The following is a 20,531-nucleotide window of genomic DNA, read 5'->3' on the forward strand; positions in this document are numbered from 1 at the left end:
ATTTTAATTAATGTGATACCTTTTCTAAATTAAAGAACTAGATTCTTTGGAGTTTAGATTGGAAGTTTTAGGGCATCCATATTTTTTGGGAAAAATAATAATATATTTCTTTTCACACCAATTATAAAAAGAATCAGAATATCAAATCAGTCAGCTTCCTTTAAAATCTTCTAAGAGGGTGTTTGGCTATCTCCCCAAACCATGGTTTGGAAAAAAAAATTGCCAAACACACTATAAAAATCTCAAAACCATGGTTTTGGATAAAGCTACCAGGAGCTGCTTCTGCTTTAAATTATTGAACGTTGGTAGTGGGCCGAGGGAATATTATACAGAGCAGGCGTCAATTATTTGCTTCCTCCTTCACTCTTCACCGAGCTCTTGGTAAGAAATAATCATATTTTTTGTTGGCAAAATAAATTATTTTACAAAAAACGTATTTACTTATTTTATTAATATATATATGTATTAATTTTTTTATTTATATTATTTATGTCTTATTTATTTTGTTGCCAAAATATATATTATTAACAAATTTATTACTTCAAATAAACATATATTATGAAATATATCTTATATGTAATTATCATTTAAACTTATGTTCTTTTTAGTAATTTTTACATATAGAAAAACACTTCTGACAATAACTATCCAAACACTTTCACTTTATCAGAATCACTTTTTCAGAAAATCTATTCTCTCCAATATCTATTCTTCAGAAATTATTCTCCAAACCATAATTTAGCTTCATCCAAACACCCTCTCTAAAGTCCTGTTTCATCTCTTTCCTTCCGGCCGAAGGAACCACATACCAAAACTTAAACAAAGTAAACCCTGTCTGCTCTCACCACCCCCCCCCCCCCCCAAAATAATTTTAATTTTTTAATTTGTCTCCTTCTTCATAATTTGCATTCATTTCGATCATCTGCCCAAATAATCGATTAACCTGAGACTTTCGTCGCCACTGTAAATTATCGTTATTCCGATTAGATGACTCCGATTTTGGCATGTCGCCGGCGTTGGTAGTTCCCGGAGCTCCGGTGCATACCGACAATCCCACTGGTTGGGCCTCTCCTCCTATCTCCTTCGAGCTTTTTCGGTTTTCTCCAATCAGCCAATTCGGACGACATCAAAAGTTTCCGCATCACATGGAACAAACCAATGCCATGGATGGAGCATCTGGGATTTCAAAATCGAAGGTCCAGAATTCGAATTTCACCTTTAGCAGCCCTTCTGCTCCATCTTCGCGCCCGGTTTCGGGTCTGTCTAGGCCGAGATTGATGAAGGTTCGCAAGCAGAATAATGCTCAGAATTTGAGGGCGACGACAGGGATCGAGGAGAATCTGCTTGCTCCTGGTTTCAATCCTTTTGCTTCTGTTGGCGACAACGTGGTGCGACCCGTTTCTGGGTCGGGGATGGCTTCGTCGTCTCTATTCAGTGAAATTGATGCGGGACAGACTGGAAATGAGCCATTTGTCTTTGGAGGCAAGAGGGTTGATCCGGGTTCGAATTTAAACAAGAACCACATGGGTTCTGCGGTGAATTTCGATCAAGGAATTGCTGATCAAATGAGAAATTTGAAAATGGGCAATGTGAATGATGTTTCAAACTTTAAAGATGGGGGTTATAAGAAGGGTGAGTATGCATTTCAGAGTGGTCATAAGAAGAGTTTCAGTCATGATGGAAGCTTGGTCTCAGCGCTTCCAGAAGACATGAGGAAGTTGAATATTGGCGTTGGCGGAGTTGAAGACATTGACAAAACCAAAAGCAGATACTTAAATACATATACGGATGATTTTTCCAAATTCACATTCCAGAGTACATCCAACCCAAGTATTTCTTCCACTGTTGAAATAGAACTCCAAAGAGAGTTGAACAAGAAATTGAGCATTAAAGAAAGCAGTTCTGTTGGTCTACATATTGATAACTCAACAAATGAAGTTCTCAACCAAATGAAGAACTTAAATGTGAAGGATTCTTCGGCTTTTGGTAGTGTTAAGAAGAATGAAGTTGATGTAACAACTGGTAGAAGCACAGAAGCCAGTCTGTTGAGAGAAATGGAGAAGTTAAAGTTATTCAGTGAGAAGGAGGACTTCACTAGACCAAAATTTTGGAATCCTTCCTCTCAGGTACCTGAGGGGGAAATTAACCAAACAGTTGGAAGTGGTGGTCAGGTAGACAAACCCAAGGAAGGCATCAGCATGACACAAAATGCCACGCCTTCATTGTCATTCTTATCTGGAGGCGTAAATTTTCCCATGGTTGGAAATTCTTCTGGAGTCACCAAGAGAGATGAATTTGTCTTTACAGGGAAGAAAGATGGTTCAAACTCATCTTTTGTTGAGTTCAAAACACCAGGATTAAGCAAGGAACAAACTAGCAACCCAAGAGTGAAGAAAAGAAGAGGTAAACTTAAGCTGTCTACCCCTGTCCAGTTGTTTCATGGACAAGATTTTGTTTCAAAGGAAACTGTTACCGAAGGAAACCCAGAGGCTTCTGAGGCTTATTCACCAATGGAAGTCTCTCCATATCGGGAAACATGGGCTGAAACTCGTTGTTCAAGGGAGAATTCTGTGACGTCCAACGAGTCCTTGAGTCTTGATACCAACTCTACTGCTACTGATGTGGTGCAGACTTCTCATGATGCTATAGATGAAGATCTAATTGCAAAAACAGAATGCTTACTTATCGATGAATGTGATGCTGCATGCAAGGAAACAAAGGAGAAAGCTTCAGAGTACCACATTCCTAAAATTATTTTCAGTGAGGATCCACAAGATGGGTCTACATCTGGGGTGGAAACTGAAAGCTTTAAATCTGCAAATGATGAAGTGGAAGCTGCGAGCAGTCCACGCTCAAGTGTTGAAGCCTGTGGTGTTGATAGTATGCCACATCTCAGTCGTACTTCAAGTTCAAATGATATAAGTGGGTTCCCCTTCACATTCGCTGCCTCTCACTCGGCTGAAGCTCAATCATCTAGTCCTAAGCGTCACCTCAAAAAGAAAAATTGGCTAAATTTTGGTTATGATGCCCACAGCTCGACTCCAAGCTTGAAGATTTCTTATTCATCACCATCAATGTCCTTTTCTTCATGCTCAGAGACATCATGTCTTTTCACATCAGGGCAAGCTCAGAAAGACAAAGTATCAACTCCTCAACCTAAGACGAGGGATTCTGAGATTAATAAGGAGCAGGGGATGAAGGAGGAGGCTGCTTCTAAAAATGCTGCAAACATTGCTGCTCAGGAAGCTTGTGAGAAGTGGCGACTCAGGTTATTATGCACTTGGGCAGTATTTTTCTTTTTTAATTTTTACTTTTACACTCGTCTATAATGTGCTTAGTTTCATTATATTCACATCACATCTATACTGAAGTAACTTCTAATCAGGGGAAACCAAGCCTATAAAAACGGGGATTTATCTGTGGCAGAGGATTGTTACACTAAAGGACTTCAATGTGTTTCTAAAGAGGCAACATCCAGGAGCTCCATGAGAGCTTTGATGCTCTGTTATAGCAATCGTGCTGCCACACGCATGTCTCTTGGGAGGATGAGAGATGCACTAAAAGATTGTATACTGGCGGCTGAAATAGATCCAAATTTCCTCAGGGTACAACTTAGAGCTGCAAAGTAAGGTTTCCATTCTGGTTCTGATACATACATTGATTGATTTGTAGGAGTGAACGAATTAAAGGGAGTGAGATCTGGTTCATCCTAATATGCACTCCATTTCCGTTGAACTTTGCTATTCAAGATTTCCATTTTAGAGCTAGAATAAATAGAAGTATTATCAGCGTTCTTGTGCTTTTTCTTATGTGTGATTTTGAGGATCTTCTCATGTGATTGTTTTCTGTTCACGTTTTGCTCAGCAATATTTTCCCCCTCATAGGATGAAGTTATGTTGGATTATTTTACTCTAATTTTATATGAGGGAGTAAGATATAGATAAAAGAAGACTTTGTCTTTGACGATATGATATTCATAAGAAGCAGAAGAACTGGAACAAGTTTAAACACAATGAGTTATAAAATCATAATTTCACCAACTGGTATTCTGTTCTTCCCTCTAATAATGTTCACTATTTCCCCAAACTATTGAAATGGAAGAAAGAACCAGCCTGTTATGTTTTTATCAAAGAGGGTCCATCGACCCCTGATGTTGTTTGTTTTGTTGACGAGTAGTTCATCATTAACCATTTTGTAACAAAATTAATCACGTTTGTGGTTGATTGATCCTTTTTCAGGATGCTCTAGAAATGTATCCACATATATTATCACTTCAAAGTTTGAACCTCGCATGAAATTCAGCGCAGATTTGTTGGAAATTAATGGACAGCTTGGGGGCTATGTTTAATAGAAATAACCAAGTTCACTCAGAATATTCATTAATAATGGTTGCGAAGTAATTGAACTCAACGTTAAACCATTACCGAAAAGGAAAGTGTCGGACTTTTCCTGTAGCTATACTAATGCTGGTATTGTACGCTTGATTGTAGATAGCTTGGCAGCGGTACCAATTTAATAAAAGCAAGAACTGCATATGTCAGAATTGTTGATGATTGATAAACAAGAGTTTCTTGTCTTTTTCTCTTCTCTCTTTATAGTCTTTTCTTGTGCTTAATGACGTATCTAAGTGGGTTGGTTCTCCCATTTCAGCAACTAACTTTTGGGAATAGGTTCCCCATCCTTTTTAGGTACCCATCAGCTTCCTTTATTTTTTGCTCTTGTCGTCCCGTCAATGCCCAATGTTTACTCTCATAAATAGTAAATATTTATTGAAAATATTCATTGGGCCTTGTTAGAGTTATTAATAATATATTTCATGTTAGAGATATTAATAAAATGTTTATTGGGCTTTTTAGGTAGTTTTAGCGTTTTGGGATGAAACGGGGGTTATCCGTTATTAATGGAAAAAAGTTACATCACAACTAAACTTTCTAAAATTAAATAAATGGACAAGAAATAATGCGGGACTTCATCAGCTAGGCAGAATTTAGCTATCCTTGAAAATTCCATGATTATGTTCCCCTGAGGCTATGGAAACTAGATATCCAAAACCTCAATCTATTGTCCACTCTTTTCCTTGTTTTCTGATCATCATTAAATGATCTATGATCTATCTCATCCGTCCTCCTTCTATATTTGTGTATATAGAAATACATATGTGTGGTTTGACGTGCTTTCTTTATAGTTACCAAGGGATAATTATATCTGCTGACTTTTTTTCTTCCTTTTTTTGCTTTTTTAAATTTTCAATGTTGTTAAGTTGTTACCTTGCTTTGGGAGAAGTTGGAGATGCATTGCAATATTTCAAGAGGTGCTTACAAACAGGAGCTGATGTATGTGTAGATCGAAAAATTGCTGTGGAAGCCTCTGACGGCTTACAAAAAGCACAGGTTCGATAACATTTAGTTATTTTGTATGGATAAGTAAATGTATTATTATTAGAGTTAATTCATTGTCTTTTCACAATTTTTTCTGCTTTGTTGGCTATGGGCTGTGCACATAATGCTTTAGTATTTGAAACTTTCTACATCCAACTGCTCTGATATCATATATATATATATATTATGCTGTGAGATGGAAAATCATTTTGAAGAACACTTATGGTTCCAAATTGTATTGTATTCAAATAGGAAGGGAAGAATAAATGGATACGGCAGCCTCAATCAAATGAAGGTGATAGGCTGAGATCCTAGCGATCAGGCCAGAATTCTAGGAAATTCAAAAAGATACTGCATTGAATAATAATAATGATAAAACAGCATAATGCTCCTAGAAACCAGATTGCATCAGAAATTTAAGTTTCAAACTATTGCTAATTAGGATTAGGGCTTTTAGTTCCACGGCCCAATTCTTCTTCAGCAGCCAACACTCCCCCTCAAGCTGGCAAGTAAATATCTAACATGCCCAAAGCTTGGATCTGTCCAAAGGTTTAGTGAGTACATCAGCTATTTGTGGGGAAGTATTTATGCGTGAGAGATGTGGCATGCATACATGAGTCTGCGTGTGAGAGAGTGGGAGAGAATGTTGGATTTTATTATTTTGTACTCTAAGATTCTCCTGTTTGGTATCTTGTCACTGCTCCAAATATGGTGCTGTGTTATCCATCAGTTTCCTTTTCACGTGCTATCCTGTTAACAATCCTTTGCAGAAATTCTGAGTTCATTTGTTAAGCTATTTTGCTGTGTGGAAGCCACCCCATCTGCCCTTTTTGGTTTTTCACTCCCGAGTTCTCCTATGTCATTTTCTGTGTTGTTCAATTTCATTTTGAAGGATTTCAGTAAATGTTCGTACTCGCTAGTATTTATGACTACAATTTGATTTATCAATGCCCTGAAAGAAAGTGTCTGTAATGATCTATGGATTTCTCTTTTGGCACTTTAGCATTTTCTTCCCTCGACGTATTTCTATTTAACTTTGCATTGCAACAGTCGGTGCTTTTTTTTTCCCCCCCATTTTTTTTGCTTTTGTTTTTGATAAGATGCATAGAGAAACTTTCTGTGCTTTCACTGTAAATGATTGAAAAGAAAAAAGCACTACCTAGAACTCTTTTCCGCATTGTGACAATGGGGAGTCCTGTGACCTTCTAGTTTAAAACAGTGCTTACATCCCATGTTTTTCAGAGGTCTCAGATAGTGTTTAGTGAGTTTAATTTGAAGAGGGGTAGTGTTAGGAACAGTCATAGGCTACACAAGGACCAGATTAGAATCATTGTGTCAATAAATGGCCCTTCCACTCATGGAATTTTCCTCCTTCATGGCTCTTTTTGGGAAATTAGGCTGATTCTCAAAAAATGTCGCATTCGTACTAAGGAAATACTTCTGAATTGTAGGAGAACAACACCTGTACCAATTTTTTTAGTTGAGGAGTATGCCAAAAATATACATTTTTCGGCCCAAGGGTTGTATTTTTCTCCATGATCATTATGAAGAAAAACAGTACACCGATATATCTTTTGAGGAATGGCAGATAGGACGGGTACAGAAGGGTGGACTTCAAGAAGTTGTTGAATTGTTGTACTGGCATTCAATGTTTTTGTAGCATCTGGTTCATCAAATTGGCTAAAGTATTGCATCTCCCGAAAGATGGTGTGGAGCATTGTTGGTGAGTATAAGGGGCCTAGCAATCTTAAAAAGATATATATTTTTCCTTTAAGCAAACCCATTTTGTTGTGGGTTATTAACACATTATATTTTGTGAATAATCCCATGATTGGATAAATGCTGATCAAAAGCTTGGTTGAGGTTTTCCTTGGGATTATCATTTCTCAAAATCTGGATTTTGGCCTGACATTGAGTTTGTATGTGAGAGTGAAAAGGTTTTGAAAATTTGAAATACCTCATATTTTTCTCTCATAAGTTAAATCCATGTGATCTATTTGTGTTCATCTATAAAAATAACAAACCACCAAGCATTTTTCTGGGTTTCTATCTTTGATGGACCCCATCTTTTGCTATGAACTATATAGCAAAAGGCTTAATGGGTTCATATGGCTGTGGGAATAGGAAGTTTTTGTGTGTTCGGAGAACTAACAAAATTCATATTGAAGGGAAGTATAATCTTTACTGGTAAGAGTTGGATACAGCTGCTTCATATAAGATAAACTAGGGTGACACAGCCTACAATACCACAACATTATCACTGTTTTAGAGGAGCAAGTGACACTTGCTGTCTTTATGTCAGCTTCTGTTAGGTAATAGAATCCACCAATTTTCCTAGCACTGCCGATCTTCTTTCCTAGCTCAAAATCCTGAAAAAATACAGACATTAGGATGATAATTATCCATACAAATGTTCTCTATCAGAACTTATTCACTGATAACAGATTGCAATCTAAATCAGGCACAAACAGGGCATCTTTTAGGATCAAATCCTTGTTTATGTCCACTGAACTGACCCAAAGATCTTAGCATATTCACCATTGGGCACTTCCACATTTATACTTTCTGAACAGGGCTCAAAGTCAACTATTGAGTTGGCATTACTAGTCATGTGGCCTATGACATTGGAATCCACAACCCAAGAGCTGTTGTGAAGATTTTTTGTATTTGTTGGTGCTAGATTGCATGCATTTCCACAGTTCTCTTGTTTTGATTCATGTTTACTCAATATATTCGTCAAGAGATCCATCTCTTCCTTGCTGAATTGGTAGCTGCTATTCTCAGGCGTCTCCCTATCAGTAACAATAAATCCTTTTTCCTAGGTTTTGGACTTCCCTTTGAAATTTGCAAACTTCGCATGGGTCTTCCAGAGTTTCCCTTTCTTCTACAATTCTTGCCCACCATTTCCTCTGTTTACCAAGATCAAGGCATCTGGAACACTTAGGCTGAAAAGACTGGTCGCTTCTTGCTTTCTCCCATGATAGACAAAATAGGATGAGCTGCCTTGATTCTGGCACATACCTCATACGGGACTGCAGATTCAGATTCAGCGAATGGAGATTCGCATTCTCTAGTTGAAGTTGCTCATGCAGACTCCTCTCCTCGAGGGATTTAGATGGGGATCAGATAACGATTTAGACTCAATGGAGGCTGAGGTTGAAGCATCTCATTCATGTCTTGCAAAAGTGAAAAAAATATCCTCCTCCTTTCTTTCAATCTTACTATCAATCATTGACCATTAGGCATATCCAAGAAAGACAGAAGGGGTTGCTTTACTCTAACAAGTAAGCAAGCAAACTACCTGGGGGAAATTTTTTTTTCCTAACTGTGCAAGCAAGACACTGGACCTTATACAGCAACTTCTCCCTCACCTTGTCCAAGCTTGACCATCGACCTTAAATCGAAGAGAGAGTAAGAGGGACGCTTTGCGAGCCAAGTAACTCAAGATGAGGACTTTTTATGAAGAAACAAACAAATACAAGTGACGAAGCCTAACCAAAACTACTTGACTTTCACCACTCGACTTTACTAGCTCCTGAAACAAGACTTATGACCAATGTGAGGATCAGATATAGATTAAAAGGAGGAAAAGTTAAGCTTGCTAACAAAGGGGCTGGGATTTACCTTGCCCTAGTACACCAACCAGGAAGAAAGATTTTGTGCTTTTTCACCTTTTTGCCAAACCAGAACAGAGCCAGTCGGGTCAATCAGAATGTCTTTCTTTCACAGTGCTATGACATTCTCAAGTATTCTTCTAGTTTGACTTTCTCTATTCTAAGTAGCACCCAATAAAGCGCATGCTAAGCAGATCTTTACCAAAGCCATATCTTCATAAGCATCCAAAGCTGCCTACTCATTGGTAGTGAAAAATGCAACAACATAGATATGTTTACTAAGCCAGGAGCTGCTCCCCACTAGAAACACTGAATTGAGCCTAAGATGAAACTTATAGACACTCACAAAGAAGGCCCTTGATCTGGAACAAAGAAACAGCATTTTCCATGGTTGAGTATGTTTGTTTGACACTCTCCTGCGTGTTGAACTGTCTTAGCAAGAACGTAACCCTCATTAATTTCCAGACTCAATGATTGACACAACCAGGTCATAACCTGATTATTTTCAGTCTTCCAACTCTCATACTCTGGATCTGTGGCAACTGGTTCAGCTATTTCTCTAGTTAGATGCTTCTCCTTTCCTCCTCCTCTTGTATACATCAGAATAATTTGATACCACTGCAAATAGATATTTCCTTTCAGATTGTGGCCCGTATCAGGATTCTAATGGACTAAAAGCCCAAAAAAATAAAAGGGAAAGTAAGATATTCTGTAATCAATGACAGATTGAAGCTAATATCATGCCAACAGTTAATGAGAACATCACTGTTTATGATGAATCTAACTTCTAGCAACTGCTTATTTTTTAAAACGAAAGTGCTAAACTCTCAATTTCTTTGGTAATTTTTGATGAAATGTGAAGATTTGTTTTGTTGTATTTTCTCATAACATTTTAACTTGGGTGTGAATAGGAACTATTCCTGAGCTGATCAGTTCTCTTTATGGATGACAGAAAGTATCAGAATTCACCAATCATTCTGCTGAACTTCTGCAAAGTAGGACAATCTCTGACACAGATAGGGCATTGGAACAAATTAATGAGGCGCTGATGATAAGTTCATACTCTGAAAAATTACTTGAACTGAAAGCAGAAGCTCTTCTCATGGTCTGTGCCACCTTGTTATTTGCCGGCATTTTGTTATGAAAATGTCTTGAGACAGTTAGTTGTAGGCTGTTTGTGCAAGAATTTACCATAACACCAATGAAGTCTCTTTAAATGGCAGTTGTGTAAATTTGAGGAGGTGATTCAGCTGTGTGATGAGACACTTGGTTCTGCTGAGAAGAATTTTTGTTCATTGGATGCTGAGGGAGAAGTTATAAATTCGGATATCTCACAACTCCAAAAATGCTTCTACTTCAGGCTATGGCGATGCTCAAGGAAACTTAAATCCTACTTTCACCTTGGAAAGCTTGAAGAAGGTCTTTCTTCACTGGAGGAACAAGAAAAAATGATGTCTTCCATGAACAAGTAAGGATTACTAATCTTTGAGCCTATACACCCTTTCTCTCTCTTCCCCTCAGGGGATGGGATGAAATACGATAAGGCAAAATGGATATATTTGATGGAGATGAGCTTGGATGATGACCCTGCAGGAGTGGAAGCAATGTTTTCAACTCACTGATTCCCCTGGCTCCCATTGTACGTGAACTCTTACATCACAAGGTTTGTTTATACCATTTTGTAACCCTTAAATTCTTCTGTCAGATCTAATGCATCATTACGTAGTTTGGTTGTCTCTTAAAATGTGTCTATGGATGCTGTTTGGCATCCAAATTAGAAGTTGTGCCTGTTTCTGTTCCATTGATGGGTTTATTTAGCAAATTCAGCTTTCTGTGTTCTGATAAGTGTCCAGTTATCAATGATTAGGGAACTTTGATTGTTTCAAACATGAATACTTTAAGATCTGTTCAATTATTCGTTAGAACTGCAAGATGGTGTCAAGTAAAGAGATGATTTTGTAACTTTTAGAACTTCTTCAATCATAGCCAAAGCATTTCTATCCCATGCTGACCTATTTTTGTGATGTGAATTTTGCTATTGCATAAAAATTGCTTGTGTGAGGCTTGATTCAAATGTGTTCAATTCCAGACTGTGGGGAATGAAGCATTTCTGGCAGGAAGGCATGCAGAAGCTGTTGAGCATTATACTGCAGCTTTGTCATGTAATGTGGAATCTCGCCCATTTGCAGCTGTCTGCTTTTGTAATCGTGCTGCTGCTTATACAGCATTAGGTCAAATCACTGATGCTATTGCAGATTGCTGTCTAGCTATAGCTCTGGATGGAAATTATTTGAAGGTTTTCCTCTTCAACTGAAAGTACTATTTGAGTTGTTAGAAAAACCTGTTCGATTCTTAAGAAGACATGAGAATTAAAATGTTGCATGAGATTTCAGGATCCTTCGTAGTCCCTAAAGGCGTTTCTTTTGAATGTCTATATGGGAAGACCAGCTTCGAGAATTGATAAGCATCATGGGGTACATTTATTAAAGCTTCAACTACTGCAATTGAATCCCCCCCCCCCCCCCCCCAAAAAAAAAACCCCCACACTGCTGGCCTTTTTTAACTGGATGCTCGTTTGGCAACTACTAAAGAACTAAATGGACGTGAGAGATTTAATAACTTGATTGTTAATAATTACTTTGACCAATCACTTGTCAACAACCATTTTGTCTTTTTACCCCCTTGGTATAGGGACATGCATATGGGCTATAGGATGTTTCATAGATGGTGTTTTTGGTATTTTAAATGTTAGAAATTCTTCAAGCTTTGCCGTTCTGTTATGTATGATGATCATTTCTGGCATTTTCCAACTATGTTTATATTGCATGCTGGTCTGATTAAAAATTTCTAGTTCATGTTTAATAGAGGTGGCATTTTTTGCTGACGGTTTTCGTACCCTTGCAGGCACTTTCTAGGCGTGCAACTCTGTATGAGATGATCAGAGATTATGCCCAAGCAGCTAGTGATCTTCAGCGACTTGTCTCTATTCTCAATAAGCGGGTGGATGATAAGGCCAGTCAGCAGGGAATATCCGATAGATCTTATAATTTTACTAATGATTTGAAACAAAATTCTATTAGGCTTTCTGAAATGGAGGAAGAAGCCAGAAAGGAGATCCCTCTTGATATGTACCTCATATTGTAAGCTATTTCACTACTTTTTCTTCATTATAAACTAATAATTTAAAGCAGATAACCACATATTTGAGTAGTCAGTCGATTTTCCTAAAGGAAGCATAGCTTATAGTTTTCTCAATATCCCTTGTTTCAAATACTCAAACCAACAAGATTACTGGTCCATTTATGAGAATGAAGTGGTGAATTCGGGGTCATGTTGGAAGTTATTACTATATGAAGAAGGATTGCAAACTGCATAGGTTGAATATGTGATCAATAGTCTTGCATATTACAGTACATTTGCGGTTTATTCAAAGCTTGCATTTATCTGAAATTCCTTGAAAAACGTGTACAAAATTCAATAAAATACCAGTATTCATTGAATGGGATTTGTGAAATTTGATGTGCATGTGCTATTTGTGAGCTTTTCCGAAAATGACAAAAGCCTGATCTGAAGGGCAAAATGACCGTGCAAATAGAGAATGGCATGAAACCACTAGGACTAGATCCCTTGACCCCACAGCCAATCATAATATATGGACCCCAAGAAAGCTAAATAAAGGTTTCTTGATCTACTTGAACCCTGGAACACGAACAATGTGGACTTGAAGTGCTAAAAGATGTCATGAGATTGATCAAACCTTGATAAGTGAGTCTTGGAGAGAATCCACTACGTGTGAAATCCCAAAAATAATTCAATATTCATCAAATCTGACTAGAAATGGAGGCAGAATACATTTGTATATTTTGTAAGCCAAATCCGTCTTTAATTAGCCTAGGAAAGGAAAATTAGGGAAAATCAAAGTATAAACCTTACTTAATATCCTAAGAATCAGCATGTACATCCCAAAATGGTATTATTAGGCCCAAATGAGTGATTCCGTGTATGATCCTTGGTCCAAGCTCTTTCACTTGAATTCTAGCCCACAATACTTTCTACAGCTCCATTTTTGGCCCAAATAATATTAATAACGTCCTAATCTTTATTGCCTAGTTTTGTTGCACAATTGCAACTTGTTTTGCTCAAGTTTCTTGAATGAGTCAGCTCAATGCTTCTTTAAGTCTTTTAGCTTTTGCTTTTGTGATTGGTTTACTAGGAAGGTGTAAGGGATCACTTGAAGTATCTGACTCAACATGCTTCCTATGTTGTATTGCATCAGAGATAATCCTTGTTTCATTGTTTGAACTTGCAACTGGATCATGCAATGCTATGCTTTTTTCTTTTCTTGTCTTTTGTTGTTTGACAAAATTCTAGTTACTAGAATGTTATGCTAAGTGGAATACTGTCACTTATGTGGCTACGAAGGAATGACCTAGACCTGTGAGAATCAAATCCCTGAGGCCTTGTGGGGTATTGTCAAAGGTTCATGAGCCGTTGTAGACAAGTGAGTAAATCACTTATGGATTTATTAAGGAACAGGTTTTCCAATAGAATAAGGAGGCAACCAATGCCTTTCAGCTATTGAAGACAGCTATGAGTAACACTCTGGCCCAAGAATTTCCAAATTATTGGGCTCAGTTTTAGTTGAAATTGGTGCTTCTAAATTGGGCGTGGGAGTTGTTCTACCCAGCAGGGACACCCGAATTTCTTATTAAAATTCTTGGGTATTCAGCTCATCTTCCGGAGTCTGATAATATATTATAGCATTTGCATGCTCTGATGCATGTGGAAATGTCAAACAGCATTGACCGCTTATTATGCTGTTTTGTGTTTGTCAACAGTAGTGTCTGTAGCTGTGTTACAGAAGCTTCTTTTTATTAGTATTGCTTAGAACGTTCAGTAATAATATCAATAATTCAAAGCCATTTGCTGATTCAGATTATGATGACAGGGGAGTTGAACCGTCTGTTTCTATATCTGAAATCAAGAAAGCCTATCGGAAGGCTGCGCTTAGACATCATCCTGACAAGGTTGTTTACTTAACATTTGCTTGGATGTTCTTACTTTAGTTATCATATATTAACAGAATTTTTAATATCATAGGCTGGCCAATCTTTGGCACGAAATGACAATGGTGATGATCAGATGTGGAAGGATATTGCTAATGAAGTACGGCGAGATGCTGATAGGCTTTTCAAAATAATTGGAGAGGCCTATGCAGTATTGTCAGACCCTGCTAAGGTATTTTTCTTCTGTGTTTAGATAACTAATTTTGTTGATAAAAAAGAAAGAGAAGAGTTGAACTTAGGGAATGTGCTCCAGTCATATTACTACGTGCTTGTAGTGGATAAGAGTAGAAAACTCTACGAGTAACCTTATGGAGGTTCTAGAATTGAACCTATAGACATGATGTCATCATTATAGATCCACTTGATTGCCTGTAAGATATTGATGATGACGGTAGCATCATAGATTTTGAAGTGTGCTTAGGTCTCAATTTAGATATCAAAGTTCATAATGGTACTGTTCCATGCACTAGTATGAAGTTTTGGGCAAAAAATGCACTAGTTTGAAGTTAAATCTTCAGATGTTGCATTAAGATTTAGCCAAATCAACTGCTTGGCTCAATTGATTTTGTTATTCCACGTGTGTTGGGAGTATCTAAGACTATCTTGGCTACCAAATTTTATTATTCCAAGCCAATGGTTCAACGTTGATTTTTCTTTTACTTCATTTCAAAACTCAAGGTTGAGTTTTCCCCAACTAAGGGAGAATGCAGACCTCAAGTTACAATAAATGTACACGCATCATTTACATCATTACATGATCATTCATGGCATGAAAGCTCTTCCTTTTCATTCTCTCTAAGTGAACTAGAGAAGGAATTAAGTTTCAAGATCACAAATTTTCATGGGATGAATCATATCTTGCTTGAAAGCTCTTCGCCTCTTCCAATGAGCACTGCTTTGTACCCATGGAATCTCGAAATGGAGCTATTTGAGTTGAGATATCAGCCCCAAAACTCAACCTTTCAAGATGGTTTTTGTGTCGAGAAAGCCCTTGAGGAGAGGATTGTTGTTGAGTTATTTCATATTACCACATGCGAGAGTGGTGCCTGAATCTTGTTTCATTTCCTCTCTCCCCCCTTCCACGCAAAAGATGGTGCTTATAGCTGCTGATAGATCGAAAATGCAAATGTGAAATTATATAATCATATACTTTTGACAATTTTAATATTTCATTTATATTCCTTGTATTTTTGTTCTATTTGAGCTCTTTTTTCAGTCTTTTCTAAATCTAATTGCTCCATATAAAATTTGAAATCCTCTTTTTTCCCCCCCATAAAATACATAAATCGTAGGATTACAGTGGCTTAAAACAATGTGGAACAGCTCAAACTGACTTTTTTCACTGATTGCCTCTTTCACATTTTACCAAGATTTTAACTATTGTAAGTGCTTCTGGTTAATTCACTTAATATATTCCTCTGTTATCCTGTGATGAACGTTTACATTATCTCTATTTTTTCACTTTATTTATATCTCTGATTTTCCCCTCGTTTGGCGCTGCTGGGTATTTTTTGTTGTTTAGTCATTTTAAGTCGCACTAGTCCACTTCCTTAATTGTTTTTTTTTTTTTGGCTCTTCCTCACCTATATTCATCCTCGTCCTTACCTTATAATATTTGGTTGAGCTTGGGAAATGCTGGTTATGACAATAAAGGATGGAAAAAGATTAAGAAAGACAACATTCATCATTTCTAAATCAGGAATTAGGATTCATAGATAAATGTAGGAAATAAGATTCTGAGTAAGATTCAAAGTATTTCAAATTAAGAAAAAATATATTATTTTAATATATTTTATCTTATTTAGGTTGTGTATTTCATTTTTTTGGGGAATTTATTTGACTAATTACTTCTGTTATTTTAGCAAATCATTTGTCATTTTAATGCATTATCCGTGGTGCTCTATATAAAGCCCTCCTCAATTGGGTCACGGTAGAGCTTTTCCCCCTTTTATTGGTTATTTATAAAATTCTCCTGGCTTGTTAGCTGTCTTTCACCCATCAATGACATATCAAAACATTTAGTTAATGATAGTTCACCTAAAGTGTAAGAGTGTCTGTATACTATTTTGGTAAAAATGTAGTTTGAGGGATTAGTATTACACATAAAGCAAAGTCTTTTAATGATATGACTGTCTCTTTTCTCTCCTATACCAATTTCCTCAGTATACTAAACTAGATACAATTTTCAGTGACACCTTGTCATGGGTTTAGACTACTTGCCCACAGTATATTCTGGGCAATTAATAGAGAGGAAGTAGAAAATTTTCTCTGGTGTTTTCAAAATTAATTATCTACAGTTTTTTTTTTTTGGTTATTATTTTCTTTTTCAGTTATGACCAACATGCTTACCATAACACAATCTTGGGCAAAGAGCCTCAAGTGCCCCACTCTCTAATGCCCCAACTACCAAATGTCTCTCTGTTTTTCCCCCCTCTATTCATCATTAGATTTTATATATAATGAGTGGCATTTTAATCTCTTATGGGCAGCAAATGGTGCATGTTTGATTTTTTTATGATTTTCAAAAAAAAAAAAAAAAAAAAAATCAAAACTGCTCAATTTTAGGGTATTTTTCTTTGAAAAATCGTAAAAAATTCAAAACTACGCTGCTTCATGCTTGTAAGATATCAAAGTGTGACTTTTTTTATGCAGAATCTAATGATCAATTTGAAAAAAGAGAAAAACATCTGGGAGGTTGGGTTATTACAAGAGGCATTAAAGAGGGGGCATTAGAGGCCCCTCACGCCACAAGCTTTGATATTATGTGTGTTTGTGTACCTATATAATGACTTTCCTTTAACGTCTGGGAAGTGTGAAATTGATAAATTGGAAACTCATTTGTTGGTATAGACAAAAGATGGGAAAATTAGTTGGCAATTCTCAATGGATATTGTTGGGTATAAGGATAATATTGAGATATGGGGTGTGAACCATGTGAGTGTGGGTATTTGTGGAATTTGCCACTTGACAGTTAGTGAGAAAGAGGGGCTATATGATAGGGACCTGGTTATTGGGATGGGGGGAGGAAATTGTGAGGAGAGTTTCTGTGCCTCTCGAATGCACAGTTGAGTTGTTTCCTTTTGTTTAGGCGTGCTCCATAAGGCTTACACTTTGTGGAGCTATATTTTTCTATTGATTAATACATATTTCAGAGCTGTGATTCCATCAGATACCTGCACTGGGTTATTTATGCAAGAAAAAGATCAGTATGCGAAGATATGCATTCCAGCCCTCTTTTTATGCTGAGCTCGAGAGAAAAAGAAGGCAGTAGTGGGGCTTAATTATCAGAGATTTGGATCTGTTCTGCATGCCTTTCATGCTCTAAATTCTGTTTTCCGTTTGTTCATTACTCCTGTTTTGCAGCGTGCACGATACGATGCTGAAGAAGAAATGAGAAACGCTCAAAAGAAGCGCCATGAAGGGAGCATGGCTAGAACTAATGTCGATACCCAATCTTACCCATTTGAACAAAGCAACATAAGGAGACGTTGGAGAGATTTACGTAGATCATATGGTAACTCATCTTCTAGAGGCTTTGAAACCGGCCAGTCAGGGAGATCGTATGGTAACTCATGTTCTAGAGGCTTTGAAACGGGCCAGTCAGGCAGGTACTAAGAACAAGTTGGAAACATCAATCATTGGTAAGAATCCGGATCAGCTCTTAGAATTCAACATATTTATATGATTCACCAGCTGCTGTTCACCTGCCAAACATGAGGATCTATTTACACTGAGCAAGAGTCATGCACTTTCGCAAACAGATTTGAGATCACTGGCATAACCATTGAGAATCTTGCTTGGTGGATGACTCTCATTGCCTGGGAGGCAATGGTCTTTTCTTATTCCATTGACAAGAGAAAGAAAACTTGCTTGCGTTTAGTGATCGTTGCGTTCATTTTATGGCTTGCCTTCAACAGGAGGAAGGGTTTGGTGATTGAAAGTTGTGAGCTTGGTTTTATTTTTTATTTTCCTAAAAAATTTTTAAAAGCAAAATGAGCTTGATTTTTATTGAAAGCTTGAAATTTTGCAATGAGACTGAGGTCTCTTTTTTTGAGAGATGTAAATGTTCCATAGTCACTCGTCAGGGAGTTGATATTTTAAGATGTAGCCAGTTTTGCCTGTAACGTTAGTGTGTATGCAAAAGGGGAAGGATTACGATCTCTCCCGGGTTTACTTAATGAAGCTTGCAATATACTACCTCCAGTTTTAATTATATGAGTTAGTTGACTAATTTGAGGAGATTAAAGAAAAAAACCAAGTTAGTTATTTGTAATAAGGGAAAATTACACAGTCCTATATAAGACAATTAATTTATAAAAAGTCTCTAAAAATTCCAAAATAATTCCTAACTCCCAAGGAACTTGAGTGTAATAAATTGAAATTATGAATTATCTATTTACCCCCATTAATTTTATTGTAGTAATTTATTTATAATCTCAACAGTAGCTATTAACAACCTAAGGAGAAGTAGTTAACAACCTTGGTAGTGTTCCTGACAACTCACTCTGTGGGATACTAGAAGTACTGTCGAGGTTATTAACCACTTCTCTTCTAGTTGTCAACAGCTACTGTTGAGGTTGTAAATGAATGAGGGTAAATAGGTAATTTCACAATTATAATTTATTATACACAGGTACCTGGGGATTTGTGAGTTATTTTGGGATTTCGAGGGACTTTTTGTGAATTAATTGTCTTGTATGAGACCTGAGTGTAATTTTCTCTTGTAAGAAATATGTATTGTCTTTCCTAAAATATCTTTACTAATTAAATGTATTGTCTATAACTACCATTATTAGGAGGACTATCTTGGAAAAAAATATATAAATATGAGGGGCAAAGTAGAGTAGGGTCTTATATTTAAGATCAAAATAAAAGTCAAACAAGGTCTTATATTAAGGACTGGAGGTAGTAATATATAGTAATTTATTTCTCTTTATTAAAGATGTATAGAACCTATATAAGCTTATCATCATTATTATTATTATTTTTTTTACATAGTGGAGTCGCTGAGGATAGTAATTAATCATCATGTAATATGAAATATACATATTAAAGGAAAGCAATTCATAATACTACGACTCATTCTTCATATTTGATATAATGTGTAGTTTAGCTTGTATTGAGGTTAATACTACTGGAAATTATTTGATTACAACATCTCATTTATCACATGTATGGACCTTGACTAATAAATCCAAACATATCTATTATCTACATTTCATTTTTTAATTCCTTCAAATCATCTAAAAATCAATTATATTTAATTTGAGCAGAGGAAAAAAGATTAGGGTATAAATTTGTTTTAAAAGTTTTTATTAATAAATGCTATATATTTATGAGTTTTTGTGAGTTCAGGATTGTTCAGAAAGTTTCCAAATTGCAACAATTTCGTGTCGACTATTATTCAGATTAAGTATGACTGTTACTTGACCAAATATGCTAAGCTGAGAAATTAATGTGCCATCCATTTCATTTTTGTTTTGGATAAAAATGCAAATTTGCCTCGGAGGTTTTTACTTAAGAACATTGGGTATATGAAGCTTCTTTAAGGTTCAATATCACCATGGAACTGGAAGTTTCAAAATCATAAAAATTTCGCCTTAATTGTTATTTAGGTTAAGTTTAAAGATTAGTTGACCAAATATGCTGATAGGGCAAATCCGCGTATCATCCACCTCATGTTTTCCTCATGTCAAATTTATAAATAAGGAAAAAAAAATTCATCTAGCTTGAAGGAATGGAGAAAATTAAAGAGGTGATATGTGGTTCTCTGTTGCGTGAATGCCTTGCGCTGTCAACAAAGTGGTTTCAATGACCAAGCTTTGTGTTTATATTCTGGGGCAAGTTCATGGTTCACTTCTCTATTCTTTGCCGTTTTCTTCTTCGATCATCTTTGTGCTCTGTTATCTTTGTGTTGTATGTTTATAGAGTATTAATGAATTTCATAATACGATGATTTATTCCCGTGTGGTTTGTACAGTGTATCACCGGGGATTACAAAGTGGTTTGGAGGATTACATGAAGAGATATCTTAGGGATAGGGAGAGATATTAGGAATAGTTTAAATCTAATCTAATCCCCTGAAACCTACCTAATAAATATAATTAATTAACTATATTAACCACACTCCTCCTCAAGTTGGATCATAGATGCCTATAATGTCTAACTTGTTTATAAAAGTCCTAAATGGATCTTCAGGTAACTCTTTGGTAAGAATGTCAGTAAGCTGCTGCTTTGAGGTCGCATAGGACAAGTATATTATTCCATCCTCCACCTTTTCACAAATTACATCAACATGCTTGGTTTTGCTATGTTGTACTAGATTTAGGGCCATGTTTAGAGCAGTTTTATTATCACAAAATAATTTCATTGGACCACTAATTTGGATTTGAGCTTCTTCTACCCTCTTTCCAGCTAAAGACCCTACATGGTACTTTGTGTTAAGGCTATTAGTTCTGATTCTGCACTTCTTT

At 36.5% G+C, this 20,531-nt stretch overlaps 1 protein-coding gene across 1 annotated transcript; it reads left to right on the top strand.

The window, feature by feature from the left end:
• The first annotated feature begins 907 nt into the window (after positions 1-907).
• Positions 908-18,271, top strand: LOC114754136 (uncharacterized). The gene is made up of 11 exons (XM_028942895.1): positions 908-3,268; positions 3,386-3,625; positions 5,261-5,390; positions 9,945-10,097; positions 10,216-10,460; positions 10,586-10,655; positions 11,082-11,288; positions 11,897-12,132; positions 13,941-14,019; positions 14,093-14,230; positions 17,422-18,271. Exons 1-11 carry the CDS (start codon positions 1,005-1,007, stop codon positions 17,671-17,673), a joined length of 4,014 nt encoding a protein of 1,337 aa, XP_028798728.1. The 5' UTR covers positions 908-1,004; the 3' UTR covers positions 17,674-18,271.
• The last annotated feature ends 2,260 nt before the right edge of the window (positions 18,272-20,531 follow it).

This window comes from Neltuma alba, unplaced genomic scaffold (genome assembly GCF_004799145.2).
Source record: "Neltuma alba isolate B1F8T4 unplaced genomic scaffold, ASM479914v2 tig00010087_pilon, whole genome shotgun sequence".
Taxonomy (NCBI): Eukaryota; Viridiplantae; Streptophyta; class Magnoliopsida; order Fabales; family Fabaceae; genus Neltuma; species Neltuma alba.

Bases quoted from the DNA above. Each gene is read 5' to 3' on its own strand.
- LOC114754136 (XM_028942895.1), top strand. From the start codon at position 1,005: ATGTCGCCGGCGTTGGTAGTTCCCGGAGCTCCGGTGCATACCGACAAT. The intron at 5,391-9,944 runs GTTCGATAACAT...TATGGATGACAG, and splicing joins ACGGCTTACAAAAAGCACAG to AAAGTATCAGAATTCACCAA. The intron at 10,461-10,585 runs GTAAGGATTACT...ATGACCCTGCAG, and splicing joins ATGATGTCTTCCATGAACAA to GAGTGGAAGCAATGTTTTCA.